This window comes from Macrobrachium rosenbergii, chromosome 3 (assembly GCF_040412425.1).
Source record: "Macrobrachium rosenbergii isolate ZJJX-2024 chromosome 3, ASM4041242v1, whole genome shotgun sequence".
In the NCBI taxonomy this organism is placed as follows: Eukaryota; Metazoa; Arthropoda; class Malacostraca; order Decapoda; family Palaemonidae; genus Macrobrachium; species Macrobrachium rosenbergii.
In genome coordinates this window covers 6,896,898-6,910,036 of record NC_089743.1, presented here as the reverse complement: position 1 = coordinate 6,910,036, position 13,139 = coordinate 6,896,898, and the positions used below count along the sequence as shown (strand labels likewise).

The window sequence follows — 13,139 nt, the reverse complement described above, 5'->3', positions numbered from 1 at the left end:
TACCAAAAAAGGTTCTCCTCTCATTGTTACCCTACTGGCTAATTATATTCTTATCTGGCACACTTCTTTGTGAGTCGTGCACCATTCGTGTCAGAGCCTCTTTATTAGGTAGGGCTCCTGCAGTGTCCAAAGGAAGCTGCGTTGTTGCGTTTAAATTGTATAACAGATGATGTGCACTTGTCTGATGACCTCACTCTTCTCTTGATTGCATCAACTGTCTTTAGGGCAGTAAGTCTGGCAGCACTCAGAGGATGGCTGTGTTCATGACAAGTCCTTCTTCGATGATGTCGCTTTTTGTCTTCAAGGGACGCATTGCACTGTTTTCTCCTCCTCCCACGCCAGTAGTCATGGAGCTTCCATTCTTTCTTTTAATTAAAACGCATGACCTTGGTCAGATTCTGCCTCTTGAATTTGTGAACAACATGAAGTCCATTTCGATTGAAATCTGTAAATAAATTCAACTTATCTTGCGAAATGATATGATAATTTAAGCTTGAAGATAGTTACAACAAATAGTAAAATTCTGCAAACGTAACACAGTTATTCAACACTTTGAAATAAAAGCTTTACGCAAAAATCCATAATAATCAGCTGCAATAAATCAACACTTCACAGAAAACTTTGTTCCTCATTTCTGAGAGGATCAAGAACGATTAAGTTCGTCAGTTATTACCAACCGGCGTTAGTGACCCTATAATATTGATTGTGAGGTTCAAGAAAATGTCAGAAGTGAAAGACTGACTCTTTATTATTCTCGACAGGTGTTTATAACGTGGAAAGCGAGCGGAAAGGTAGTGGGCGGCCTGAGGCCCCTGCTGCGTCCATACAGAAATTGTGTTTGTTAACAGGCATAAGGAGACATATATAATGCATTACAGAACATGTAAAAGGCAGATATATATTGGCAGAAAAGCCGTACAATGATCCATACAATGAGATACATAATAAATCTGAAATAATAACAGTAACATATATGACGTGATTAATGTACATATGAGAGTGAAACACAAGAATGGAGATAGGCGATTTGATGCCCTTACAAATACTCCCAAGACAATAATTAGAGGGAGCAATTATTGGATGAAACAACATTAATCACACAATCGCTGGGGTAGTTGGGTGGGCCCCTATTCCTGGAGAACTGTGGGCGTGAGGTGGAACTGACATCTGGGGTTGGCTCAATGTGTCCCTGGGCCTTGGACCCCGCTTTGGTGGGGGGCGGTGTGTCTGAGGGGGAGGTACTGAGGGGAAACTCTGGGGTGCCTGCCTGCCTCCTTGTGTACTTCACTTTCCAACAGGAATGCTGGCTTCAGTTTGTTGATGGTGACCCAGTCTTCACGCCTGTAGATGTCAGGAGGTATGCCTTGGCGGCCCGCCTGATGACGGTGGGGCCCCCTGTAGCCTGGTTAAGAGACAGATCGATGGGCGTCCACCTGACGCAGAAGACGTAGAGCGCAGGGAGTCTAAGGCGGGTGGGCTGTAGGTGGTGGTTCTGTCGGTGAAGGTCTTATGGCAGGGCACGAACTTCTGTGCGAGTTCCCCAACCTCGGGAGGGGGTGTCAGCGCTGTCAGCCAACAGCGGGAAGAATTCTCCGAGCGCCAGTGTCTCCCCGTAGACTTTTTCAGCAGGGGAGGTGTCGCCATTTGCTTTCGATGCAGTGCGGATACCCAGCAGGACGAAGGGGAGCTGTTCCTCCACCTCTCATCGGTGCAACGTGCCATGAGAGCTGCCTGAAGAGAGCGGTGAGCCCTCTTGACCATGCCATCCACTGCGGGGTTGTAGGGCTGTTGTGTTGTGTAGTGTCGTACCCATCAGGCGTGCCAAGGAAACCCAGAGCTCTGACAGGAAGGCTGGACCCCTGTCTGTAGTGATGCTGTCTGGCACTCTGAAATGGCTGATCCAACTGGCGAGGAGGGCCTCTGCGCATGACGATGTTGGTGCCCACCTCCTCCATGGGGTTGGGCTCGGGCCAGCCGGTAGAGCGGTCTATGATCGTCAGGAGGTATCTGGCTCCTCCCAAATGCGGAAGAGGCCCACGGCCTCGATGGGATCGGCGAGAAGCACTGACACAAGGCTGGGGAAGTCGCCAACCCCGGTTCTGTGTGCCAGGATGTTTTGTCTCGCCTGGCATGGGATGCAGCTTCCTTGCCCCCTGACGGATGTCCTTGTTGATGCCATGCCAGATGAACTTGTCATTCATGAGGTGCGCCGTTGTGCGCCCTGATTGATGGGAGAGACCGTAGACTATGTTGAACGCCTGCTTCCTCCTCGAGGCGGGTACTAGGGGGCAGGGGTGGTCTGTGCTGGTGCCGCGGAGAGAGTTGCGCTCAAGTTTCCTAAGGGCACGCTGCTCACTTAAGAGCCGTCAGTGCCGTTCTGTAGTCTGCCATCTCTGGGTCTGCTGCTTGTTCTTTTGCCAGGTCTTCATAGTCAATGCCGAGGTGAAGGGAATGATTTCTACTCTCGACAGGCGCCAGCTGCTACTGGTTCTTGCTGCCAGGGCGCGCTGATGATGGTGCACCAATTCGGAGAGATGGCGGTCAGGTGTCGCTGTTGCCTTGCAGACCACGCATCTCCTGGCTTTGCAAATGCATGCACCAAGGGTTTGTGATCTGCTAGGATCATGAATTCAGTCCCTTCCAGCAGGTACTTGAAGTGCCTCACCACCTGGTACATAGCCAGCAGCTCCCTGTCGAAGGCGCTGTAGCGGGTCTCTGCTGGTGAAAACTTTTGGCTGAAGAAGGCCAAGGGTTGGGGGGCGCTGTTCACTAGTTGCTCGAGTACTGTGCCGCAGGCAATGCTGCTGGTGTCTGTTGTCAGTCTGATGGTGGCTGCAGGGTTGTGGTGAGTCAAGGTAGTGGCACTGGCGAGGGCTGTCTTTGTTTCTATGAATGCCTGCTGCTGCGGAGCCTCCCAGGTCAGTGTTTTTGGCTTGCCCTTCAGGATTGATGTCAGGGGGTACATAGTGCGGGCAACGTCTGGGATGAAACATCGGTAGTAGTTTATCATCCCAAGAAACTCCTGAAGGGCCTTGATGGTTTGTGGTTTCGGGAAATTCTCTATAGCTTTTACTTTAGAGGCCATGGGGCGCATTCCTGCTAGGGAAATCTCATGCCTAAGGAAGTCTACTTTTTCTGTCCCAAAAATGCATTTGTCGAACCTGACGACTATTCCGCTGTCCTGCAGACGTTTCGGGACGGTGCGGATCTGGCATAGGTGTTCCTCTGGGGACCTGGAGAAGATGAGGAAGTCGTCAACATAGCAGATGCAGAAAGGCAGATCCCCCAAGATGGTGTCCATCAGGTGCCAGAATGTGGCACCTGCGTTCCTGAGACCGAAGGTGGAATAGGAGAACGTATAAGTCCCGAAGGGTGTGATGATGGCAGTCTTTGGGACGTCGTTAGGATGCACAGGGACTTGGAAGTATGACTTCAGCAGGTCCATCTTGGAGAAAATCTTCGCGCCGTGGAGGGCGCCCATCAGGTCTTGCATGTTAGGGAGGGGGTAGTGGCCTGGTGTTGTCAGTAATTTCAAGCGCCGATAGTCCCGCAGGGCCTCCATAAATCATCGAGCTTGATGCTTTTTTACAGACGCCCATCCGTTCCATCTCTGCGAAGGCCCATTTGGCATCTTGTAACTTTTGGGGGGACAGTCGTCGGAACTTGGCATGGGTCAGTGGGCCCGTCGTGGTGATATGATGGAAGATGCTGTGCTTTGCTGAAGCCCCTGGTGACTGGCATAGCTTTGTAGGAGGGACGTGTAGCTGTTGGGGGGCTGTGGAGCAGATGGCAGGCACGGGAGTGGCAGGTTCCTGTGTCGAGGAGGCGTTGTCTTCCGACATCGACCAGAAGTCCGTGGTGCCCTAGGAAGTCTGTGCCCAGCAGGGGAAACTTGACTTCCATGATGACGAAGGGACAGTGGTATCTGCGGCCCAGAACTGAGATAGTCTGGGTTGTCGTGCCATACGTGCGGATGGGACTTCCGTTTGCTGCTATGAGGGTGGGTGTTGAATCAGGTATCTTTTCGGGCAGGTGTTGAGTCAGGTATCTTTTCTAAATCTTCCTCGGATGGCTGGAAGACCGAGTGCATTGCTCCCGTATCTACCAGCAGGCGCCGTTTCAAAATTTCCTCTCTGATGAAAAGCCTGCTATTCGGAGGGAGTTGGATTTCATGTCCACTGCTGTTGCTTGTGGCCGCTTTTGTTGTTTTGTAAAGGAACAGGGAGGTCTGCAGTTCCTGGCGTTGGTGACGAATTTTCTAAGGAAGAAGCACCACGCCGGGTTTGACCATGTCCTGTGTTCCCTGAATGGTGTCTTCTTCTTGTAAACGGCGTTGATGTCTCTCTCGCTGTCGTTGTTCTCCTCCGTCAGGCTGTGGGCTCCCAGGGCAGCAACTGTGAGGGTGGCAGTGTGTTTCGAGGCCTTGGTGGCCTCGTGTATTTTCTGGGCGACATCGACTAAGGCGTCCACGCTGAGGGCATCTGCATCTTTTATCTGGCCCCTAAATTCCTGCGTGAGGTGCCGAAGGAAGATCGCTCTTGTTAAGTCTACCTTCCTCTTCCTCCCGTTTTCATTGTGGCTTGGCAGTGTTACCAACCCCCGTAGTTTGTCCCAGGCCTCCCTGGGTGATGCTTCTCCGAGGGGCTGGGATAATAGGTCGAGTGCGCGCTGCGCTCTCTCGGTCACAGACATGGAGTAAGTTTGGATGAGTGTATTCTTCAAGGCGCATATGTGACCTTGTCCGGCTGCGCCGAGCCAGGGGGAGATTCTGTTGAACACCTCTTCTGGGAGTGCCATCATGGTGACGCTGGATTTGATAACATTGTCTGAGATGCGCGCCACACTAAAGTTCGCATCTGCGTGCAGGAACCATAATGCCGTGTTCTGCCTCGAAAATGGAGGAAGTTTGACTGCGTCTGGCTTTGTTGGCGAGAGGGGCATACAGACGATGCTCGCGGGTTAGCACTGAAGTTCAGCTTCCGACATCTTTACTGCTAACGCACCAAACACGGAAAAATGCGCGTACTGAGTCCGTTAATGGTGCTGATTGTTTGAGTGGTCGAACGAAGTGCCAAACCATGCCCTTTTTGGGTACGCCGTATTTAGTCCGTTAATGGCACGGTTTCCACCAGGGAGGGAGCTATCAGAGGCCTAAACTTTGATGCCATAATTAGTCTGCTAAAGGCTCTCTGATGGTAGGCTGCGGTGTTTTTAGTCCGTTAATGGCTGGGCCAAAACCGCGGTACGTGTCACTCCGGGGTCACCAATGTGAGGTTCAAGAAATGCCAGAGGTGAAAGACTGATTCTTTATTATTCTAGACAGCTGTTTATAATGCGGAAAGCGGACGGAAAGGTAGCAGGCGACCTGAGGCCCCCCACTGCATCCATACAGAAATTGTGTTTGTTAACAGGCATAAGAAGACATATATAATGCGTTCCAGAACATGTAAAAGGCAGATATATATATATTGGCAGAAAGGCCGTACAATGATACATACAATGAGATACATAAAGAATCTGAAATAATAACAAGTAACATATATGACTTGATTAATGTACATATGAGGAGTGAAACACAAGAATGGAGAGGCGATCTGATGCCCTTACAATGGTTTTGAATTCATTATGTAGAATTCGCCTATTTTATCACTTACAGAAGAAATAAAGTGAAAAGGGCAACACAGCAAATAGTGAGGATTGTTGAGGCTTCAAGGGGCATGTGCGTGGTGCAACTACCTTTCTATTCTGTCTGACAGTCTAGCTGCACATGCTTTCATTGAAAAATTTCAGTTTTAAAAAATGTGCACGGATAACGTATGAGTGAAGAGTACAGCATCTCTTATGACAGCTCTGCCTGTTGATTCTGACTCAGATATGTCAGAAATTAGATGGTCTACCTATGAAATTGAAGTCTGAAATAGGGATTTAGTGCCGCAAAGTTTTTGAGAAATTATGTTTGGTGAAAGAAAGGAATAAATAACTGCTTCCATTTTGTCCTGGGAAGAATTGTCATTTAAGTGGGCACTGTGAAGGGATTCATCCCTTCACAGCAGGATCATGAAACCTCAGACAAGAGCAACAGCACTGGAACCTCTTCATAGTTTCCCTCTTCAGTATTTTGCTGGTTGCTTAAATGAGGTTTAATGAATTTTGCACCTCATCCTATTTCCATTATGAAATCTTTTCAAGAAAGCATGACTTCAGATTGCTGACCCTGATGTTCTTCACATCATTTGTACCACAAGAGAAGTTGTTGACATTCTCTCGTCCCTCCTGTTATACAGCTTCCTAGGGCTGCATGCCTTTCATAATTGCTGTTTTGGAGATTTGATAACAATCTACAGGTTTATAACTCATGTTTGCAAATTTCCATCAATTCTTCACATCACAGGTTATAATAGCCTTTGTAGTTTATTGTCACATGACAGGAAATTTGGGTTTTGTAGTTCTTATTAGTACTAAGCTTCAAAGCCCTTTATTGGCATTCTGTTTATGTACAGTAATGCTCTTTTGTGCAAATGATTTTCAACCAAATCCATTCCTCCTTCCTTTGGAGAGCATTGTGACATGACTTTGACAACCCACAACAGATCGCTATACCAGGCAAATACAGACGTCTCATTGTTACAGTGAAGATGAAGGACAGCTTTACTTATCCAAAAACCTCTTGAGATGGGATTTTTCTCTCAAAACTGAGCAGCCAAGGTCACATATTTCAAGGAGTAAGCATTGGTTTGCATTTTCATAACGAATTACGAGTAAACTCAATGCGAAGTCTCAGAAGGTTACATCTCCTTTTGTATTAATTTCAAATTTACTGAATTGTGTGGAGAAGGGCATTGCCACCTTCCCATGCTCTGGGAGAGCCTGAGAAAATATTTGGAGATGGAAGGCTGGAGACCAGTTTATGAAACTTTCTTTGTACCTAATAGTGTACTAGATGAAGGACTGCTAAGAATCCTTTAATGAAGAAAATTAGTATAAAAAAATCCATCTCTTAGCTGAGAGAAATTATTTTGAGAGCTGAGAACTTGAGCATTTTATGAGGACTACCCCCACTTTCAAGTTTCATGATCTTGTTCATAGTTTACAACTCCTCTATGTTCTAGTGAGAAGAACTAAGCTGTCTTCTCATTGTCCAATGATCTTGTTATCAATGGAGTTAGAAGATCAAAGTTACTTATCATACCATTTTATTCATTATTCATTGGATAGATGTATGGTCCCCAAACAACATGGCACTACCATTTCCATAATGAATACTTTGCACACTTTCACAGTGCATCATATATATTTGTCCGGTGAGCATCAATGACTTCAGAAGCCGAAGACATCTCACGACTTGAAACTTTCTGGCATTCGTGCACAACATTCGTGGTCTGTATTGAAAAAATCATGCTAGACAACTGCAGCCCCACTGTACACTTGACTGTTCTCAGTCAGTTCCTCGTTGGACAAGTCGGTAGAGTTGTTGGCTAGCACTCTGCTAGGCCTGAGTTCGAATCTCCGGCCGCCCAATGAAGAATTAGAGGAATTTATTTCTCTTGATAGAAATTCATTTCTCGGTATAATCGGTTCGGATTCCACAATACGCTGTAGGTCCCGTTGCTAGGTAACTAATTGGTTTTTAGCCACATAAAATACTGTAAGTCTAATCCTTCGGGCCAGCCCTAGGAGAGCTGTTAATCAGCTCAGTGGTCTAGTTAAACTAAGGTAAACTTAACTTTCTCAGACAAAGTAAAGTAATGGTTTTTGCTTGGCACTGAAAGGCTTAAAATATTTTGTTACTTGTCTTTTAACTAAACTAACGTCGTCCCATCCCCTGCAGTTGGTTGGTTCTCCATTTGCCTCGGTTCACTGAGGCAGCTGTGACATTTGTGGAGTGTGGGAGGAACTCACTCCCTCAAATCCTCCGCAAGGAATATTCAGCAAACACCACACTGTACCGAAACGTAGAACATAAAATGAAATTAAAAGTGTATTAAGAAACATGACTGCCTATTTTAAACAATAATGATTGTGTTTATTACCAAGCAGCAACAGGTATATTTGATACAATTCAATTTCTCTTTGAAAATTAAATGTATTCAAGTATACACGTACATTTTATTATGAAGAGCTAGCTGTGATATTACTAAAATTTCAGTATATTTCCAGTTCAGTATTACTTATAGTTGAATTAGCGTTCAAATATAGTGTAAAATTCAGACATCTTTCATTCCCACTCTGAAGTTGCATAATACTATTGGTATCTTGCTTTTTAAAATGGGATGTTGGTTTCGCTTTCAATTTATGAATTGTTCTTAAAAAAGCTTAGGTAAATACAACTTTTATTAATGAATTCCTTCGATAAAATGTATCTTTTGACTCAAATGGTTCATTTGTTCACACAGCTGGCGTCCGAAGAGAACAATGGTTACAAAGGAGGTAACCCCCACACAGAGTCAGAGAGGTTCTTTGGAGTCACGTTGGGCAGGATTGGAATGGTAAGATGATTAACCTTTTTGGCCAGGGAAAGATAATAAAGCAAAGATGTTTTTGCTGGGGTCAGAGAAAGAAAGCTAAGTAATGCATGGGCTGGGGAGACAAGGTGTTAAAAACCAGTTACACTGAGGAGCTGGTAAATGAGCCGATGCTCAAATGACTTTTCAGGGATGGGAAATGAGGCTCACCTTCAAATAGCACTCTTTACCCAAGTCTTGCAGCTTGGTTTTGTTTCATGCTCCTGGGAAAGTAACTATACGTGTAGTTGGTGCGATTCATCCTTTCTGCGCATGTGCTGAATTTACTTTGGAGGGAGGAGTTTTTATACCTGGATATTTTTGGGCTAAGGTGTAATTACTGCCACAGTTGGGCATGGTTTTTGTGATAACTGATATTAAATATAAAAAAAAATTGGTATACAATGAAGAATAAGGGTCAGAAAAATTACATATATATATATATATATATATATATATATATATATATATATATATATATATATATATAGTGACAAAGTGTCCAGTGTCTGTTCTTCAAATCAAACCTGGTATCTAAGTGCTTGTCCCGGAGTCTAGGGCACCATTTATATATGGTGACTCTGGAGTGTCCAGTGTCTGTTCTTCAAATCAAACCTGGTATCTAAGTGCTTGATATTTGATTACCAAACTTACCATTTATTCAACAATTATAGTTACCTCACAATAGCCAGACACACAACCCTCATCACACATACAAAACGACTGATTTCTCTAAAGGCAACAGTGATCCCTTATAAAACTTATCAATCATGAAAGAAAACAGATAAGTTCGTTAAACAGGTGTGAGGTAAAATCTAAGGGCGTCACTCCCTTAACATTATAAAAGTTCAAGTATTTCTATTTATTTCATTTCCCTGGTTCGAGCTCACTTCAATTACTTGAAGGAAAACATCTCACTTACCACTCTATCTCTAATTCAAATCAAAATTACTGGTGGGTCAATGAATGAAACTGATATAATATTTTAAATACAAAAATTTATTTCTAAATTCAAAGATTATACATGACATTTAACAGTCTCAGGGAAATTATTATTACTCGAAAACAAAACAAAATTGGATTAAATCTGAATTAATCATCAGTCAAAATTAAATCAGAAAGTAATTTATTAATTAAATCCAATTTGAATTAATCATCAGTCAAAATTAAATCAGAAAGTAATTTATTAATTAATCAAAAAATTATTCAAGTAAAATTTAAATTGTTAAATAACAAAACTTGATTGAAAGGAAATATATTGTAAGTAAATTAATTCCCAAGGGTTAAACAAAATAAAGCAAATAAATCAATCATGCAAAAATGTGGATACAAAAGACACAGAAATATACTCTGCAAAAATTAAATATCAAAAAATGTAAAGCAAAAACTAAGGCAATAGCAAACACATCACATATATGTATAAAAGAAAAATTCTTCAAAAGATAAAGCATACAACATATAACACGAAAAAATATAAAAAAAAGTGAAAAGGTATCTTCACATATAACCACTATAAATATTTTAGTGCACTAAAACCCAATAATTATGTTACAATACCTTGGTACCAAATTGCTTCGTGTTTTTAATCAGGCGCCGTTACACACACACTTAATAAAATACACTGTTCAGATAACTCAGACACATTTACTAAGGAATTAAACAGTTAAAGATATGAGTGACCATCGTCTACCAAAATATCAATTACATTAAAACGGGACATTCGTAATCCCGAGAGAGAGAGAGAGAGAGAGAGAGAGAGAGAGAGAGAGAGAGAGAGAGAGAGAGAGAGCGCATCTCCTTTCAGCAACGTTTTTTGGTCTCTGAATGTGGGCCCCTTGTAAGGGCGTCTTAGACGAGCAGGGAATAGCCTATGGGTGCACGGACAGGTCCCAGACAAGGTTTTTATTTTAAAAACTCTTTAAAATGATAATTAGAGACAAAGTGGAATTACAGTTAATAATAATACTTATTATTACATAGTTTCAGAACAAGAGAATCTCTAGTTATTATAATAAGAATGGAAAACATCGCTTCATATAACATTCCTGAACGACGTTAGGTAACTTTCGTAATGGAATCTTCCACCCCACAGTGTTTTGATCGCGGCCCATAATGCCTTGTACGCTAATGGAGTCATCCAAGAAGGTGATAGGAATGCATTACTCCAGCAGTTTTGAATACTGACTAACAAATTGTGCCCTACACAACGAAAAACGACCCTCTGTCTCTCTTAGCGCCACTCACATCCTCTCTCAAACCATATAGCATTTAATCACTGCAACTTTATGCTAACTCTGACTACAAAATTATACAGTATACAACAATTCACACATAAACACGGGGAGATTACTGCATTATATATATATCTTCTTCTATATATATATATATATATATATATATATATATATATATATATATATATATATATATATATATATATATATATATATATATATATATATATATATATATATATATATATATATATATATATATATATATATATATATATATATATATATATATCTTCTTCTTTTAACATGCTTGTTTTCCCATTTTTGTATGGGGTAAGCCTACGATGCCTTCTTTTGAAGGACTTTTTGATTTGGCTTTAGGGTAGACCTGTAGTCTCGATCGGCTGCCCTGCCTGACATCGCTTAGACCCCGGTAGCGTATGTTTCATGTATCATACCCGACCCAACGCCCTTTCTTCCCAGCAGCGAAGTTGTTGCGCGGGTAGGGCGAGAGTTCGAGACGTGTGAGATGTTTGTTATGTTTTTAGAAGGTGTTGTAGTGGCTTTGTTTTGTGTGTGTATTTAGTCTGTAACACCCATTTGCTTTTTAAGCAAATCTATCTGTTGATTACATATATAATCCCGGATGTCTACACTTGTTAGCAAAGTGTCTGCCTCTCTGATCAGTCGGACACTGCAGATCTGAACCGTGCCACAGACCTCTCTGAAGTCGGCTGCTGCTGTAACCGACTGAGCCATCAGTATATATATATATATATATATATATATATATATATATATATATATATATATATATATATATATATATATATATATATATATATATATATATATATGTATATATATATATATATATATATATATATATATATATATATATATAATATATATATGTATAATATATATATATATATATAATATTAGTTGGAGGGGAAGAGCTTGTGGGTACAAAAACTCATGGGTATAAACACTTTTTTCCCATAAGGAATAATGGGAAAGGGATTACAGTAATTGGTTTTCCGGCCCCAAAATATGTAAGTAGAACTTATCGAGACATACTGCATTTGCTAGCGTATTAGAATTCTCTATTTTTAAACGTATAAAAAAAAAAAACTGCGTCCAGTGTCGCTGCATTACGGATGTTAGACCGAACTTCATAGGCTAGGCTAGGCGTAGCCTACGGCAAGCATACTGCGTAGGCACAGATTTGTTGCTAATAATAAAACATTGAAAAACAAGCCTAATTATTACAGTGAATTGCGTTACTGGAATAAAGTATGAAATTATACGTAAATTTAGACTTACCTTTAAAGGAAACTATATGAAATTTACCATAAATAAAATCAAACCTTTACGTGTTACCGCGATAGGCCACCAGGGTGGCGCTATGATTTTGTTTAGATCCACTCATTGCAAATGGCTGACAGGCTAACTGCCAACGTATTGTAAGCAATTTTCCGTAAGTTTGTGATAACAGACTGATAATTCGGCTTGTTTTCAATCCATATTTTATTATAAATACCGTATATTTCAGCATACAAGATGACCTTTAAATCCTAAAATTCACCCCTAAAAATTGTCTTATACTACCATTCTAAAAATCAAACCTTGAATTCTAAGTGATGTTTATTGGTAGGCTAGCCTTGGCCTCAGTGTGATAACCACTGACATGCATGAAAAGATTCACATTACGAAATAAACTGATAATAAAGGTAATAAAACCATTTTTACCTTATATATTATGGGCATATTCTAGGAATAATTCCATATCAATGAAATGACCTTTTATCTATGCGAGCCTCGCTGAGAAAATGTAAACATCGAGTTATGGTTGCGCTCACAGCAACCTTTATCTTTCGGCAACCTTTCAGAAATTTTAATGGTAATGTAATTACAGTAGTGATAACATTTAGGATAACATAATATTAATCTTTCATTAAAAATTCATTATCATTTCTGAAAGGTTACCAAAAGATAAAGGTTGCTGTGAGTGCAACCATACCTCGATGTTTACATTTTCTCAGCTAGGCTCGCATAGATAAAAGTTGATTTCATTGATATGGAATTATTCCTAGAATATGCCCATAATATATAAATAACACAATTTTGGATTACATATAACTGTTCAGAACAATTCATTCATATGAATGATAATTATTGTACATTATCGTATTTATGTTGGGGTTGTTTGTGATTGGTGATGAGATGTAGACAAAACAATGGTTTCCATTTTAGAGGACGGGTGTAGGATTGATTGATTAATTGAGTTATCTGGCGTCAAACTACCAGGGTCACCGACGCCGAATACTAAGTGTGATCTTTTCATTTTTATAGTATGTTATAAAAATTAAAATTAAAATTAAAATTCTGCTAAAAAGAACTA

The 13,139-nt window shown here is 41.4% G+C and overlaps 1 protein-coding gene across 1 annotated transcript in view; it reads left to right on the top strand.

Annotated features, from left to right (window-relative positions):
* Positions 1-13,139, top strand: part of LOC136852349 (prolyl 3-hydroxylase 1-like) — a 285,127-nt gene that overhangs the window by 188,759 nt on the left and 83,229 nt on the right. The window contains exon 9 of the mRNA XM_067126927.1: positions 8,394-8,486. Within this exon, the coding sequence (XP_066983028.1) occupies positions 8,394-8,486 (93 nt within the window). The remainder of the gene's footprint in view (positions 1-8,393; positions 8,487-13,139) is intronic.